Genomic DNA, 17,881 nt, shown 5'->3' on the forward strand with positions numbered 1-17,881 from the left:
TGTTTTAGATCTTTCAGTTGATTAAATGTAATGTTCCGGGGTCCACCCATAGTCCACGACCTTCAAGTCCAAAAAAAGTGCATCTATCCTTCACAAATTAAATCCAAACGGCTCCAGGATGATAAACAAAGGTCTTCTGAGGGTAATCCGCGCGGTGTTGTTGTAGAAATATCCATATTTAAAACTTTATTGACGAAAATAAATACCTTCCGGTAGCGCCGCCATCTTAGTCTCGTCCGCATTCAGGATGAGAGCTTACGCAGCCTACGGAGGCTACTCTGCTGCTGCTCTGTGCCCCTGCCCTCCGAATTTGTCATGCGTCACTAAGAAAAGTGCGTACACTACGCTAATACTCTCTCCTGAATACCGAGGAGTCTAAGATGGCGGCGCTACCGGAAGGTATTTATTTTCGTTAATAAAGTTTTAAATATGGATATTTCTACAACAACACCGCGCGGGTTACCCTCAGAAGACCTTTGTTTATCACCCTGAAGCCGTTTGGATTTAATTTGTGAAGGTTGGACGCACTTTTTTTGGACTTGAAGGTCGTGGACTATGGGTGGACCCCTTAACATTACATTTAATCAACTGAAAGATCTAAAACATTTTCTAAAATATCCAAAAATGTGTTTGTCTGAAAAACGATGGACATATGCAACTCGGACAGCTTGGGGGTGAGTAAATCATGGGTTTAATATCATTTTTGGCGGAACTATCCCTTTAAATTATACCAGAAAATTTGACCCAATAAAGGGTCAAAAAGGGACAAACTCACCACTGAGTTGAAATAACCCGGCAATTTAAGAGTGTAATTGCTTTTAATTCTTAACCAATTTTGTGACATAAATCCGACTTATCATTATAAAATGAAAAAGATTTATTGGTTGCATTTTGAGAAGGATTTTCATTGTTTTACCACCTTGCTATAAGAGAAAAATGATGAATATGTACAATTATTATGTAAAGAAAAAACGTTAACTGTAATATCAGAAGCCACCATGCTGTGAATTAGCCTCTGGTTCAAAACAGGTTCTTTCATTAGCAATTCAATAAGGAGTGACCTGGTCTGGCACTTCAAACAATGAAACCATGAGCCCAGCTTGAGGAGAGAGAGAAAGAGAGAGAGTCCGAAAAATGAAGGAGAAAGAGAGAGTGAATGAGTGAGTGTGTGAGTGTGACAAGTAGATATGGCATAATTAGAGATTCATAAACTTGAGTGTCCCGCACATGATCAAAACAACGCCAGGCTAAAATTGAACCTGAAAGGATTTAGAGATGTTGAAGTGAAGATTAAAGGAAAATGATTAAAGTGGTGGAAATTGTGGTCAGCTGATCAGCAACAAACCCCACCCCCTTCCAAAAAAAAAACATGATAAGGAAAAACAGCATTGTCTGATTCACAAACAGCAATCAATACATCCATAATAACACAGAGGTCACTGTGGGAAGTTCAGATATGGCGGCACATAGTTAATGTCAAATCTCATTGGTTCTTGCTTGTCATGTGAAAAAAAATATGTCTAGTCTTGTGACTCACAATAACCTATGATTTATTGTTATCATACCAGGGTGAATTTTTCTTTTAAATCCTTGGTTTATGTTAAAGGGTCTAAGCTTTGACAGACTGTATGTGTCACATAAGAAATCAGTCATAATTAAATTTACTTTCAAGCTGTTGGTTCAGACTGAGTGAAAATCTGAAATAAAAGTTAAATGTGAAATTTTTGAGGAGTTTTTACATTTATTATTTCAGTTCATTGCACAGATGTCTGTGATGTCTCTTTGACATCAGTGCGCCATATGATTTCAAAAAAATCTCATAAATGCCTTCTGTGCAATAGAAACATAAAAAGCAGCGGGTCTTTCTTTAAAATCTAATGATGAAATTCAATTTACTGTATTTAACATTGGTCAAACACAACAACTGATATTTCACTAGTCCAACACTGTATTTTGTTCTTAGTTTTACTCCTTAAAGGGATAGTTCACCCAAAAATTAAAATTCTGTCATCATTTACTCACCCGCACGTTGTTACTAACCCACATACATTTCTTTGTTCTGATGAACACGAAGCAAGATATTTTGAGAAATGTTTGTAACAAAACCATTCGTGGACCCCATTCACTTCCATAGTAGGAGAAAAGAATACTATGGAAGTGAATGGGGTCCACGAAAGGTTTGCTAACAAACATTTCTCAAAATATCTTGCTTTGTGTTCATCAGAACAAAGACATGTATACAGGTTTGTAACAACATGAGAGTGAGTAAACAATGACAAAATTTTCATTTTTGGGTGAACTATCCCTTTAAGTTGTCAAGCACATATCATCCAATATATGACCTTTTACTGTGCTATATAGAAAGGCAGCTTGTTTATGATTCTGGAGTTTCAGTCAAATACTACTATTTTCGCTGTGTATTAAACATACAATACACATGAAATGGTTATTTATATATAGAAACAAGCATCAAGATAATACAAGGAAGAACTGATAAAAATATTAGTTACGATAGCATTTCCCCTTTGCCATTTTTAAAGTTTATGGCACTCCCTGTTTGGAAACTTACTGTAAGGATCAAAATTTTCCCAGAGTTTCCCCTAGTCATAAATATGACATAAGAAACTGCTTGTGTCCACTTTATGATGAGGAAACTCATATTTAAAATCATTCCAATATCATGTAGCAGCATTACTGTATATCCAACTACAGGTGTCTGGGAAATGAGGTCCATAAAAGTGAATGAAATATATGAATACAATATGAAATGCAAATTTCTACAGGTACATGTGTCATTTTTTTGTGTCAAGATTTTATTTATATGTTTTATGTCAAGCAATTTGGGGAATAAGTCCTGTTACCGTACATAAAAGATTTCAACCTAATATGTGCAATTATATATATTGTGTTATACCATGTGGCTGTTGAATGCTTTATTCTGATTTCTTAAGAAATGTTCCACAGGTATGCATTATTTTTTCGATAAACGTATCTAACATGTAAAATGTCTTAACCACCAAAGCAATGTCTGAGGTAACCGTGAATGCTCCTGTAATGCAATTTGTAACTTTATCCCCTCTATCACCATCTCTGTTTTAAACCTAAAATTGCATTTTACATCTTATTTGTAGAGTTTGTTAGCTGTTTCATTTAAAGTCACCATCATTGCGATCAGTGTTTGCATTTCATCAGCTCATTTGCATGATAAAGGACACACCCAAAAATGGCACATTTTGCTTACACAAAATGCCAATTTTAACATATTATAATAAATTAGGTTATTTTGAGCTAAAACTTCAAACCAAAGACTTATTTTACATCTTATAAAAAATATAATATTATGACCCCTTTAACAATTTTGTGAGTCAAAAGAACTCTGTTCTTGTAAATGTTGAAAGTGTTCATTTAACTCTGATAAGAGTGGAGCTATATAAACTCTAATAAAAAATATTTTTTTTAATAATTCAACAGCGCGTCGTCAATTATTCCTTGCTTAGAAAAGTGACTGGGATTCACAGACTTGTTGTTGGTTCGATCCTCACAGCTGGCAGTGATAGATGCCCAGTATTTGTGTCGGTGTGTGTTCATGACTTTCAGTGGATGGGTAAAATGCAGACACAATCATGTCTCGTTCACTTTGTCTTTTATTGGTCACTTTATTAAAGGTGTTTGATCATAATAATTTGGGGAAAATCCGTAAAATAACAGCATTTGGCTGCAGAATATTTTTTAAAAATTATTGTTTTGGGAATTAAAATTAAGAAATTTTATTTTAATTTTCACTTTTTTGGCAGCCCTGCTGAGTATATTTGATATATGAAATCTCTTTTACAGTGCAGGAGTTTTTCTTAGAAATATTTAAATCTTGGCTTAATATAGTTCTTTAAATTTTAGGTGATGAAGTGTATGAGATGTCATACTTTGTATTGTACATGGGTTGGGTAACATTTTATTAGAATGTCTGTTTCCTGGGATTTAAACTTTTTATGATGTGTGGATATTATGTCTGTGAAATCACAGCTTAAGTCATTTTTAGTGATTTACTGTTTAAAGCATCCTACATTTGGTTACAATTAATGTTGACTGATAAAGTGATAAAAAATTGGAATCATAATTTTATGTTCAATCATAAATTTAAGTTCAATCATAATTTAATGTTGATATTCTCATAATTAGTTCATGAGACTTTATCCTGAATTTTACTGACATGGTCACACATTTCCTATTAGTCCAGGCAAAATAGCGTTTTACGACAGACTAATTGTAAAAGAATTTTTTTCACCATAGATCATTTCTATGAGGTGTCCAGAACAACATACTAAAAGTCCTAAGAAATCCTAGTTGAGGAAATATGTTAATTTCTCATCAATCCGAAATGTGTGTCAATAAGGCCATACTACAGTACAACCCAATGGGGCTATTTTTTTCCTTTACTCCTATCAAAATGAAACTTTACACAATGAAAGTACCCATGAAAAGTAAATTTTTTTGTATTACAAGTTGCTTTGAAAATTAAATTTAATATGCAAATGAGCTATTTATTTAATATGTCCTAATTTGCATAGGCAGAAACATCATTCATATGATAAATATATCGGCCCAATGTTCATCCAATCATCCTGCTGCTTTTAGACTGGCCTCTAACCTGAAAACTGCCTGGCTTGGTAGTTCCTGCCAGCTGTATAACCCCCACCGGTATAATCTTCAGGGTCACGGAGGAACACAAGCCTCCCCACCACAACAAGGTAGCAACAGAAGGGGAGGCCTTTTTCGTGTTTTTGTTTTTTGGTGATTTTGTTTTTACATCTTTTTTTAAATCCAGCCTGGATCCTCGACCCCTTCTCTGTGGCTCATGGTTCTGGCACCTCCTATATCAGTTCCTGGTTTGTTCTTTGCTTAGTTCTTCCCCTCTGGGTCATATTCATCTGATAAATCAGGCAACTGTGAGTTTGTACAGCTATTACCACAACATTTTCCACAAATGTTAGTGCAAGGGGGTCCATGTTTTTTGCATGTGCATCTCTTTGTGCTGCAGTCTTTCTTGCAACTACAGTGGACGTAACTATCAACTCCAAAAGTGCAGCAGTAAGTAAACATGATTTTAAATGGTATGGATCAATCTTTCTGCAAATGTAATGATTGAGCTGAAGTTTAGAGCTGCTGTGTGCATCATGCCATCCAGATCTGAAGCCCGGAAAATGCCGCTATAAAGTATAATGTGGTTATAATGTAACGCTATAGCCTAAAATGTAAGTGAGCATCTTATTTATGTATTTAATTTTTTTCGATTCAATTTTATTTATATAGCGCTTTTCACAATTTGGTACCTTTTAGACCTATGCGTATTGGTTTAGTCACAGCAGTGATTAACAAAAATTCGGCTAAGACCAGCATAAGCTGGTAACTGGTTTTTGCTGATTTAAGGTGGCAGTAGCTGGTTTAAGCTGGTCCTCCCAGCCTGGGAAAAAATTGACATGGTGTTGGCTCGTTACGCTGCTTGGCTGATCAGTCATTATTGGCATTAATCTCCCATCCAAAACATGGCACCCCCAAGGTTTTGGGTCCATAGGTTCACTTCCCCCTTTCCACTTCATCATTTGGTAAAAGACCCAACGACTATGGAACTTTGCAGCTGCTGACGTTGGAGGAAGAGATTGAGCTTCCACTGGAGATGAGTTCTGAGTTACTTTAATAAAGAATTGCCTGTTATCTCAGCATGTCCAGTGATTCATCCTTTTGCCCCCATACAGTGATACTAGAGCTTTTTCACCTGCAATGATGATGCCTTTTCCCACATTTTCCTGTGACTGGCTAAACACCTTAGCTTGTTTGAGAAAGCTCGTGTCATTCTTTACTTTTTTCAGTGCCATCCCTTTCCTATGCCAAATAGACGAGATGTAGAATTACAGCCTCAAAATGATTGTGGTTGGATTGTTTGAAGAGCTCGATGTGTCATCTTGAATGGAAAAAGTCTGAAATCATTTAGTTGCTTTTAAATAAAAATCTATAATATGGTATAGGTTTTCGTTCCCTAATTAAAATGTAAGTATGGAAAACAATCAATTACACATTCTTAATAAAAATGTCATTTAAATTCTGAAACATAAGAGGATTTTATATAAATTGTTTCAGCACTGACTCATAATAGTGCCCCAACAAAATAAATGGCCAATTGCACTGCATTGTAATGAATGTATTTTGTAATGCAATTTTTTTTACCCATATCAATGCTGCAAGGAAACCTCAGGTTCATTTATGCTGTTATACTAGTGACCTTAAGAAAAAAGGAATCAGTCTTTCTTGTGTTTTGTTAATAAATTTACTGTATTGATCTATTTTTTAGCTTAACATGCATTTAAATTGTACAGATTTTGCTAGTGCTGCAATTCAGATTGCTTTAGTGAGGCAATTTTATCAGATGAATATAACCCAGAGTGGAAGAACCAAGTAAAGAACAAACCAGGAAATGATATGGGGGTGCCCGAACCAAAAGCCACAGAGAAGGGGTTGAGGATCCAGGCTGGATAAAAAACATAAAAAAATGTAATAACAAAAACACACACAAAAAACACAACTCTCCCCTTCTGTTCAGGCTTGTGTTCCTCCGTGACCCTGAAGATTATACCGGTGGGGGTTATACAGCTGGCAGGACTTACCAAGCCAGCCAGTTTTCAGGTTAGAGGCCAGTCTAAAAGCAGCAGGATGATTGGATGAACATTGGGCCGATATATTTATCAAACATATGAATGATGTTTCTGCCTATGCAAATTAGGACATATTAAATAAGTGTAAAGCTCATGTGGATATTCAAATTCATTTCAAAAGAAACTTGAAATACCAAAAAGTTACTTTTGGGTGTATTTTGGGCATATTCGATTAGTGTATAGCTCATATGCATATTAAATTTAATTTTCAAAGCAACTTGTAATACAAAAAAATTTACTTTTCATGGGTACTTTCATTGTGTAAAGTTTCATTTTGATAGGAGTAAAGGAAAAAAATAGCCCCATTGGGGTGTATTGTAGTCTGGCCTTATTGGCACACATTTCGGATTGATGAGAAATTAACATATTTCCTCAACTAGGATTTCTTAGGACTTTTAGTATGTTGTTCTGGACACCTCATAGAAATGATCTATGCTGAAAAAAATTCTTTTACAATTACTTCTATTTTTTGCTCCAAAATGAGTTAGTTTGCCTGGACTATATAGGCATCCGGGAAAAAAACCTTTTGCCTATTCATCCCATCCAGTCATATTTATCCAGCCCCTGTCAAATCTAAATCAAACCAAATCACTTTTGTGTTCTTGGAGAGCTTATCTGTGTTATAATATTTATCCTACAGTATTTTCCATCTTGGTGTAAAAGTGACTTAATCTCTTATTAGGGAAAAGCTTTGAGGTGTTCAGCTTTTACTATTTTACAATTCTATTGCACAGCATGGACCAGGGAGAACATGCAAAAGACTTTACTATAGAAATAACAGAGGATAGGGAGGTGGTTTCCCCCTCTAATCAGCATAAAATTTATCCAAATGATACTCCTGGTGTTACAGAAGAAAAGCAAACTGGAGCACATGAGGATTCGTTGGCTGCTCACAATAACACAAAGGCTCTCCTTAATGACAGAGACCCAAAGGGAATCAAGCAGATTCTTGAGGTGAGTCATACAATCAATACCGAGCTTGCTGCTATTTTCAGACCAACAGACATTCACTGTGTATAATGATGGTGGCAACAGCCCTGTTTGGTTTTATTTTGGATGCATAATAATTCATAAAATCATATTTACTCTCTTTATAGAAACTATTAAGTGATCTGAGATGTCACACTTTACACGGCTGGATTATTTGGACATTTTGGATTAAGTACTGACTTATATGGAAATATAACCCAATTTAATGGTGCTTTTGCAGCAAATTATGTATTTTATGTATGTGAGAGTAGCATATTTTGTGTTGGTGTTTTACCTAAGGTCATTGAGTTATTTTTGGGGTGGTTTTGTTATATAGACCTGGCAATCCTGATGGGAGTGAGCACAGCTATAAACCAGAATGTGACCCTGGACCACAAAACCTTGAATCACACAGGCAATAACCAACAATACATTATATGGGTCAAAATCATAAGGATATTATAAAAGGATCATGTTACATGATTAAAAAAGTAAGCTTAAAAAAGTAGTTTGAATTAACTTGCATTTTTAAAAGGATAGTTCACATTAAAATGAAAATTCTGTCATCATTTACTCATCCTCATGTTGTTTTAAATCTGTATGAATTTCTTTTTTCTGATGAACACAAAAAAAAGATATTTTGAAAAATGATGGTAAACACACAGCAGTAAGTGACCATAGACTTCTATAGTAGGAAAAAATATTTTTGAAGTATTGTGATAAATGACTAAGAAAATATTTTGATAAATGATGGAAAGATTATTTATTTAAATAATGTATAAATCTAAAAAAAAAAAACACACTCTTATGTTGCTCACCCTTACTACAGCCCCTATTCCTTCTTGTAATCACGGCCTTGTAAACTGCACTATGTGTAATGACATAATATAACATATCATTTTTGTAAGTCCCTTTGGATAAAGTGCCTGCTACTGTAAATAAATTAATGGAAATGTACTGAAATTGCTCTTGTGATATATTTTCATATTTGACAGCTAGATCATGTGACTGGTTACATAATTTGCTTAGACTTACAAGTTAGTCATTTATATATTTTTCTTCAAGACTAGTCATATTTTTTATTCAGGTACACGAAAATGTAGATTGGTCCTTAACAATAACTCTGCTGTGGCAACTTATACTGTATAGGCCAGTTACTGTATTGTACATCACTGTACATCACCTTGCATTTGAATAGCCAGTATGGTCAATAATTGTTGCCACTTCCACACTCAAAAACGTGAAAAAAAAACTATGTTGCGATAGATTCATAGACTGTGTTTGTAATGCTACACTGCCCTCTTATGTTACACAAATAGTATGACAACGTCTGCAGAGTTTGACGTATTTAAAAGTCATAAAATGCATCATATTTCCTATATACATTTCATGGCATTAGTATATTTAATTAGTGTAAGTGCTAAAAATATTGTTGAGTGAACAATTTATTTTTAAACCTTAAATTTAAAACTTATAATTGGACAGAAACAGCATTTATGACTTTAAAGGGGACATTTCACAAGACTTTTTAAGATGTTAAATAAATCTTTGGTGTCCCCAGAGTACGTATGTGAAGTCTTAGCTCAAAATACCATATAGATAATTTATTATAACATGGTAAAATTCCCACTTTGTAGGTGAGAGCAAAAATGTGCCGTTTTGGGTGCACAAAACAAATGAAATAGAAATGAGCTGATGAAATGCAAACACTGATCACAATAATGGTGGTTTGTTCAAATTGAAACTCAATTGTGCTGTCAATTTTTTTCTCTGTCTTTCCCTCTGCACTAAATGGCAGTGCAGTGGTTGGATAATGCAGATTAAGGGGCGGAATTATTATAATAAGGTCCCCTTCTGATATCGCAAGGGGAGCCAAATTTCAATTCCCTTATTTTTCATATGCTTGCAGAGAATCGTTTTCCAAAAAGCTAGGTTACTGGGTTGATCTTTTTCACATTTTCTTGGTTAATAGAAGCGCTGGAGACCCAATTATAGCACTTAAACATGGAAAAAGTCGAATTTTCATAATATGTCCTCTTTAAGTAATTTACTTGAAGGAATTATTCATTTCTATATTTAAGATAAAGACAATTCTGGATGTTTTAACTTATTGTGTAATTTACTCAGTTATCATCTTATGAGTTGTGAAAAGTACGTGGCAGAATAAAAGAGCTTTGGTCATGTCTTCTAGGTGACCTTTGAGATATTTAAGATATCAAGGTTATTTCACAGAATGTTTTGTAAATTATGTAGTTTTTTATGTAGAAAACCAGTAAATCACAATAAACGGCCTTTAGCTGGATTTACCCAGACCGGGTCACATATCCACTCCAACTCCACTCCTCTATTCTTATTGCAATACTGCAGATTTTTCGATTTCAGTTTTCCAAAGGACAGACATACTCTGCATTCCGTGTTAATGATGATTCAAAACATCTGAATACACGATGGAGCTTTGGGGAACATTTATGATAATACTCCCTGATGATCAAATTGCCGCACATGCTTAAATTTGCATGATTTGTCAAGTAAATATAAATGTATATTTGCCACAGGGACTTAGATAGCACAAAATAAATTGTAGGTCATTAAACTGTCATATATTTTCAAGTATGAATACTAATACTTGTCTGCCTTCTCACTTTCATAGGCTGATTGTTCCCAGTGTTCAGCTCTTGGTCATAAACTCGCATTGAATAAAGGGACTGTGGCACAGCATGCTGGACATTGCAGTCGCTCCCTTCTGCAAAAGTTTCGGGAGATACTGTGGGTTCATTAGGATCAGTTTAGCAAAACATTAACCAGAGTTTTTACAGTTATTACAGGCATCTGAGTTATTAATAGTCAAATGTTAATAAAATCGACAATAAAAAAATTGATTAATTGATATAGTATGCTACAGTGTTTATATGATGCTGGATATAAGGAGTGCAGCGCCACGTTTTGATGTGTTTTCTCCGCATCAAAGCAAAATCAACTTAAAATACTCCATCATTAATAATCATACACACTTACGTCTTATGCTACGTACGTACACACCAAACGCGGGGCATCGCCTTACTCGCTCTAGATTACTTGTGGGATTTACCTTCGTGTCATGCGAATTTTTCGCTCGAGTTCAATATTTTCAACTTGGGCGAAGATAAGTTTGAGGGGAATAACACGTGTTTTTGCAGCAATAGCGCTGCCAATATCGCGTCATTCACATCGCCCCACGCGAGGACACGTCTGTTTGCATCTTTGCATTGATTGTATGTTATCTACTCGCACAAATCGTTGAACTGTGTGTATGCCCCATTAGACATCATTTGAAACTATGAAGGGTCTACTTTTATTTGTGTACATTCACAACAAATCTTTGTGTTTTGTCAAAACCTCTGCCAGTGTCCTAAAATGGTCGGACCCCAGAAAATTTTTTAAGATGCTACAGTGAAAATGTTACTTTATTAGCTTGTTTTTATTCAAATATTTATATAAAATCCAGAATAAAGTCTCGTAATCTAACGTCTCACTTTTTATTTTAATCATTGATCTCACATTAATTTTAATCATTGACATGACCTTACTCAGTCAATATGTTATATTTTTACAGAATGTTCTTTACATTAGGTAGGATGGGTTAAGACTGGGTCACATATGTTATGTACATTAGACTTAGAGAGTATCATGCTACATAAAACAAACTAATTTGAATATCTCATGAGGGTTGGTATATTAACATCATATAATTAAACAGCATAGAATATAAACTAGAGACAGAGTTAGGCACTAGAATATACAGTAAGTCACCAAAATTTCATCCTGCCCGTAACATCCACAACCCTTTGTGCTCTATAACTTCAGCTTGCATATTTAAAAACTCTGAATTTAAATCAGTGCTTGACTTGTTTACCACCTTAGTAGTAAACAAGAGTAAAGCTCTGCCAGAGGATTTATGCCATTTAAAGACAAGGATGGTTCGGTCTCCACTGTTATTAACAGTCCCAGAGATACGAACGGTAAACAAGGCACGTCTGGGTGGGGTATTTTTGTACATCTCCCTCCAGAACGTGTACCCACCCCGGCTCACAGAGGTCTGAGATATTTCTCTAATTAGTAGTAAGACCGACCACACACCCAGGCACATTCCCAGCATTATATTCCTAATTTGGATGCATCTGGATGAGATCATCAATAATTATACGGCCATTTTATGATGTGAAAGTAGATGTAACAATGCAGATTGCTGTATATGTGTAAAAATAAATGTGCTGTGGTTATTTACAGCAATGCCATAGAACAGGGGTGCCCAACCCTGCTCCTGGAGGGCTACCAGCTCCAACACACCTGTCTGTAATTATCAAGCAACCCTGAACACCTTGATTAGCTGCTTCAGCTGTGTTTGATTGGGTTTGGAGCTAAAATCTGCAGGACGGTAGCCCTCCAGGAACAGGGTTGGGCACCCCTGCCATAGAACAATGCCAGTTTTGGTTCCAAGAATAACTTTTAAAGGAAAACACCACCGTTTTTCAATATTTTACTATGTTCTTACCTCAACTTAGACTAATTAATACATTAGTCTATCTTTTATCAATGCATGCAATTTTAATCTTTGTACAGCACCTCGTGAATGTGTTAGCATTTAGCTTAGCCCCATTCATTCCTTAGGATCCAAACAGGGATGAATTTAGAAGCCACTAAACACTTCCACGTTTACCCTATTTAAAGACTGTTACATGAGTAATTACACGAGTAAGTATGGTGGCACAAAATAAAACTTTTGTTTGGAGCCATAGGAATGAATGGAGCTAAGCTATGCTAACACATTCAAGAAGCGTTGTGCAAAGATTAAAAGTGCATGCGTTGAAAATAGAGAGGTATGTATTAATTCATCTAAGCTGAGGTAAGAACATAGTAAACTATTGAAAACGGGGGTGTTTTTCTTTAAGACAAGGGTTCTTTAAAAAAAAATTATTTCAGAGAATTGTTTCTAAACACATACATGTTAGAAAAAGGATCGCTGAAAAACGTTTCAAAGGAATTGTGGAGTTCAAGGTTCTTTGGGTGTGGCTAAAACAGTGGCTCGATGATGCACTGAAGCCACCGAGCATTGCCCCGCCCCTAACCAAATCGAAGCCATCCATTCAGGTTAAAAGAGACTGCAGCTTTCCTACAGTGGGCGTGGCTTAATCACTGACAGCATACACGCCACTAGCGTTTGAGAGCAGATAATGCTTATTTTTCCCACTTATTTTATTAACTTGGTGGGTTTTCTTATATCAAATTTTGCTGGGTGGTTAATAACAATTTTTGTATATAATTTTTAGGCATTCACATTTCGATTACTGTAGTAAATAATACGGTGCTGGATTAGACTATAGATGCAACCTTTGAGCTGTTCATATAAAAACGCTGTTCAGAAAAGCTGCAGAAAGCAACAATAATATTAAAATCTTTATAAAAAGATAAAAGTGTTTAGTTATTTACGTTTTAGGGTTGCATAGTGATTAATAAATTAGAACGACTTCAACTAAGAAGAGTGGAGCATTGGTAAAGCATTGCATTTAATGACAAATGCGTTAATGTTACCTTCGGATGAATCGTGTAAAAATTCAATCGCATAATATCAATTCAAAATAATGTTGAAATTGAATTGTATCTGTATTGAAAAATCAGGTGTGTCATTGGTTTCTGTCACAGCAGAACATAGGAATGCAGGCCTTGGGCAAGCGACACTTCACAGTGGAAATTCATGCCACAGTGCAAGTCCTGCCTGGCTGACCCCGCAGCCGTGTGTGAAATGTGACACGGCCCCTGGTTTCGTGAGATGGTTTTACTGAGTCTGTAAGTTAGAGACTATATGGGGGCAAACTAGGTTAGGGGTGGGGTACGATACAGTAGGGTGAGACAGCCAGAACATATGCATGTGTGTGTGAGTGAGAGACAGAGAGAGAGAGCGAACCCTTCTTTAAACAGGAGCTCTGGCTTGCGCAGCTGTCCCTAACATACCAGGCGTGTCGTCAGTCCGGAGATCTGAGAATTAAGGGGGACTGTAGGGCCATTCCCACACGTCAACTTTGGTTGCTAACCTACCCTTCTTCCCTAAGACTTTTCTGTAAGATTTCTCCCAGTCTAACCAGTTCTGGGCCAGCGGCCCCCAGTATGGCGGACCAGTACAACACCAACGAGGAGAAAATCCTAAAGGACAGGCACACAAAGGAGATCGACTTGATCAACAGGGACCCTAAACAGATCAATGAAGATGTTGTGAAGGTATTTGTATTGATAATGTAGTTTAAGCATGCTTTAACATTAAAGATCTTAATGTTTTTTTATTGAAATCTGGTTGCCAGATAATGTGAACTACATGGAAAAGTATGTTGCACATAAATAATGTCAATTATTATTACCTTCATGGCAAAGCATAAATATACACGAATGCTCGTGATTCGATCGATCATGCAAATTCAATGCTTTTGCTCATTCACAAATTTCTCAAGTAGCAGAATTGATATAATGTGATAGTCTGGTCCCTAGGGATAGATTTACTTGCGTGTGTGCAGCACAACACTGTATGCTGGCATGCACCAAAAATAGCACCTAACCCATTCAAAGTGGCAGGACAGACATATACTATTAGTATTTATAGTTGGAGATAACAGGGTGTGTCAAAGCATTAAACATATATTACTTATTCAGCACCTTCCATGTGATTCAATAATTTACTTCATCGGCTGTAAAACAGTACATTGTGCGATTTGTTTTGACTATTGAGTTTCATACAGTACAGGATTAAAGTATGGTTTTCACTCTCCGACTATGAATGTAACCGTGCTGTTTGTGTGATGGATATTCTTGGTGGCATTACGTTTATGGGAACAATGATATGCAGTTGTTCCATATTAAGCAATGCAAGAGTCCTATAGGGAATGCGAGAAAAGCTTTTGGATATAGCTCATACTATTAATAATAGTAAACTTTAGGACTTCAAGATATTACTTTTATTCATAAAGCTATTGCGTTAAATTCCAAAGTATGTAAGTATTATAACAATATTATGTTATACTCTTAAAACCGTACATTGCACATGTACTGCAGTAATTTAATGTGTATGAGTTGGTGCTACTAAAAGATGGTAAATAACCTATTAATAGTTTCTTTTAAATCTCTTTGGTTGTTATGAGTTTAAAGCTAAAATAAGCATGGTGCCGGACTACCACCTACCGATGGGGGAATTTTCATATCAGATGTCACCGCTGGGAGAATTCATCATAAACCATTTTAGCAGCACGACTGCCAGCCAAGTTGGCATTGACTTTCAATTGCTCAATATGTTGTAGTTTAGTATTGAGCAGGATTTAGCAACATACACTATTCAAAATAAATACGCTACATGATGTAATAGATTAAGAAAAAACATTTTGGTTTAGTTTAGCAACACGTGAAGCACCTTTTAGCACTCTTTTGTACTTAACAAAGGGTGCTAGAAAAGGTTCTTCACCGTGATGCCATAAAAGTGCTATTTTTGAGCCTTTCAGATGAAGGTTTGGATTAAAATAAATAAAATGGTCCCTAGTTCTCACTTGGGCGGTACCCTTTCAAAAAGTAAATTTTGCACCTACAGAGTAAGGACCCCAGATCTGCAGAATGGTAAATATTGACCTTTTAAAGGGTGCTGCCCCAATACAGGGAGAATTTTTTGACCATTTGACAATCTTAGGGGTGGGCAAAATGACCAAAAATCTATTTCACGGAATAAGTCATACGATAACGGTATAAAAATGTATAGAAATTTGCCACTCACTATAGCTTTTAACTAAATGCTCACCACAGTTTTAAAATATGAGCAATTTTAACTTAATAATGTTAAAGTGAAAATGCCCAGAAGATAACAACAGATTAAGTCTTCATAAGACAGAATCTTGTTTATAATTGAGATATTAATGTTATAGACTATTGAAGCTATAGTATGCCTTCATTGTATTTTGTATTTATGCATACATTACATTAAAACTAAGCAATATGTAAAATTAACAGGTATAAATATATGCAAAAACCTACAGACATGATAAATACCTGTATATGAGAGATGCAGCTCTAGATATTATAAATATGATCTGATGTGATGATCATGAAGTCTGTTTTAAGGTCTTGACCCCTTTTATTTTCTATTAATTAGACCTTACAATTTGCGTCTCTTTCTCGTCTTTCCGATCAAATATGTTTTGTACTATAAAATAAAAAACTACAACGCGAGTCTCACTGCGAGACCCGCGGTGGATTCACTGGCACTTATTATAAAAAGTACACAAATAACTCGTTCATTTTTTTTTAATGAGTGGATTATTTTACTTTTCTCCGTCACAAGTCTAACATGCGGGAGGGCAGAGTTAGTCACGCCCACTTATTTAGAAAAATCTGTTAAGTCTGACTTTTTTTTCCGCGGTAACGGAATAAAATTTCATACCGCCCAGCCCTAGATCATCTGATACTATTTGGAACCATACAGCGTTATTTTTAGTGAGTGTAGTGTTAACATTTTCTTTTTGCTTTCTTAAACAATCCAAGGTGGATTTTGAAGATGTGATAGCTGAGCCGGATGGCACTCACAGTATGGATGGAGTCTGGAAGGCCAGCTTCACCACCTTCACCGTCTCCAAATACTGGTGCTACCGTGTGCTGTCAGCTGTCTTCGGCATCCCAGTGGCTCTGCTGTGGGGCTTTTGTTTTGCCTGCATCTCCTTCTGCCACATTTGGGCCGTCATGCCCTGCATTAAGAGTTATCTGATCGAGATCCAATGCCTGAGCCGAATTTACTCTCTCTGCATTCACACCTTCTGTGACCCCTTGTTTGAAGCTCTCGGGAAGATATTCAGCACGGTTCGGGTGGCGTTACGCAAAGAGGTTTAGATATTTCTGAAGTCAATGTTTACCTGTTCTGCCCTTGGAGAAAAAATGTTTTATTTTACAAATAGTTCATTTTGGTTAAGGTGGTCATATGTTGAAGTCCTTTAAAACGTCCAGAAAGGACTGTGGGGAAAGATGAATGTAATTTGAAATGTATGCTGCCCCCTATCGATCTGGATGTAAATTGCAAGAACTGGATGCAAATTGGAACAAACTGTTATAATTTATTCATCAGTTTATGTTAAGGGATTTGGGAGCAATTCAGGATTATTTAAGAGAGATTTGTATGATTAAAGGCCTTTCTCACTAAAAATGAAAAATATGTCTTAGTATCTGATATCATAAAGAGTCTCTCTTTACTTTTGACAGAATGGGGATGGTGTGGTAATGTTAATGACAATCTCAAATGTATTCTGTGCAATTAAATATTATTTTAAACAATAATGGTTTGTCAATGTCTCATATTTTATTATTTGATACTGTTCATTATATTTATGAAGACATTGTAATTTATTAAAAATTAAATTTTAAGATTTTTTTATAACATTATAGCTATTTATTTTAGCTAGTAATTCAACCTAATACAATTTTAGGTTTTATGGCCAATGGAGTGAATTTTAAATGAATTTCTGGCAAGACAACTTTTGTCTTTATTTTTTAATCCACTACATGGTAGTGGTTACTTATAAAAATATAAATTTTAACTTAGTATTTTTATCTAGACTTAATAAATTGCTGTAATAAAACAATTAATTAGCTAATTATTTTAACTTTATTTTGTAAGTTACAGCAAATCACAAGTCATAAAAAATAGTTAAAATGACTTCAATGAATTTAAGTGAATTATACTTAAAGTTTCAAGGCAACAAGGATTTTTTACAGAGTAATATCAGACTTGTTTAGTTATTTAATTTTTCATAAATGAGTAAAATTGTCATAAAAATATTATGACCAGTGGCGGCTGATGACTGCTCTTCCGAGGGGCGCAAATTTAAAATAAGTGTTCGGAGTGTCGTGTGTTGCTCAAAATATGTGTTTGTTGTATCATGTGAACCATGTGCATCACGTGTTTTGTCAAAATAAGTGCCTGCTGCACACGCGTCAAAACCGTTTATGATAAAAGAGACGCTCACGTTCACAAAATACACGCAAGACACTCCCTTAACACTAAACTTTGATTATACATGCGAGTATCTGGCAAGCGCGAGCGTCTCTTTTATCATAAACCCTTTTGACGCGTCTGCAGCAGGCACTTATTTTGACAAGACAGGATCACTCAACGTGCAGAACACATATTTTGAAATTACGAACCGCACACATGA

General features: G+C 35.6%; 1 protein-coding gene across 1 annotated transcript; it reads left to right on the top strand.

Annotated features, from left to right (window-relative positions):
• The first annotated feature begins 13,535 nt into the window (after nucleotides 1–13,535).
• Nucleotides 13,536–17,003, top strand: cav3 (caveolin 3). Its single transcript, XM_065279855.2, has 2 exons — nucleotides 13,536–13,925; nucleotides 16,221–17,003. Exons 1-2 carry the CDS (start codon nucleotides 13,815–13,817, stop codon nucleotides 16,560–16,562), a joined length of 453 nt encoding a protein of 150 aa, XP_065135927.2. The 5' UTR covers nucleotides 13,536–13,814; the 3' UTR covers nucleotides 16,563–17,003.
• Nucleotides 17,004–17,881: the final 878 nt, after the last annotated feature.

Source organism: Paramisgurnus dabryanus, chromosome 7, assembly GCF_030506205.2.
Source record: "Paramisgurnus dabryanus chromosome 7, PD_genome_1.1, whole genome shotgun sequence".
NCBI lineage: Eukaryota > Metazoa > Chordata > Actinopteri > Cypriniformes > Cobitidae > Paramisgurnus > Paramisgurnus dabryanus.

Excerpts from the sequence above, each read along its gene's own strand:
- cav3 (XM_065279855.2), top strand. The coding sequence starts at position 13,815 with ATGGCGGACCAGTACAACACCAACGAGGAGAAAATCCTAAAGGACAGG. Across the intron at positions 13,926-16,220 it reads TCAATGAAGATGTTGTGAAG|GTGGATTTTGAAGATGTGAT; the intron begins GTATTTGTATTG and ends AAACAATCCAAG.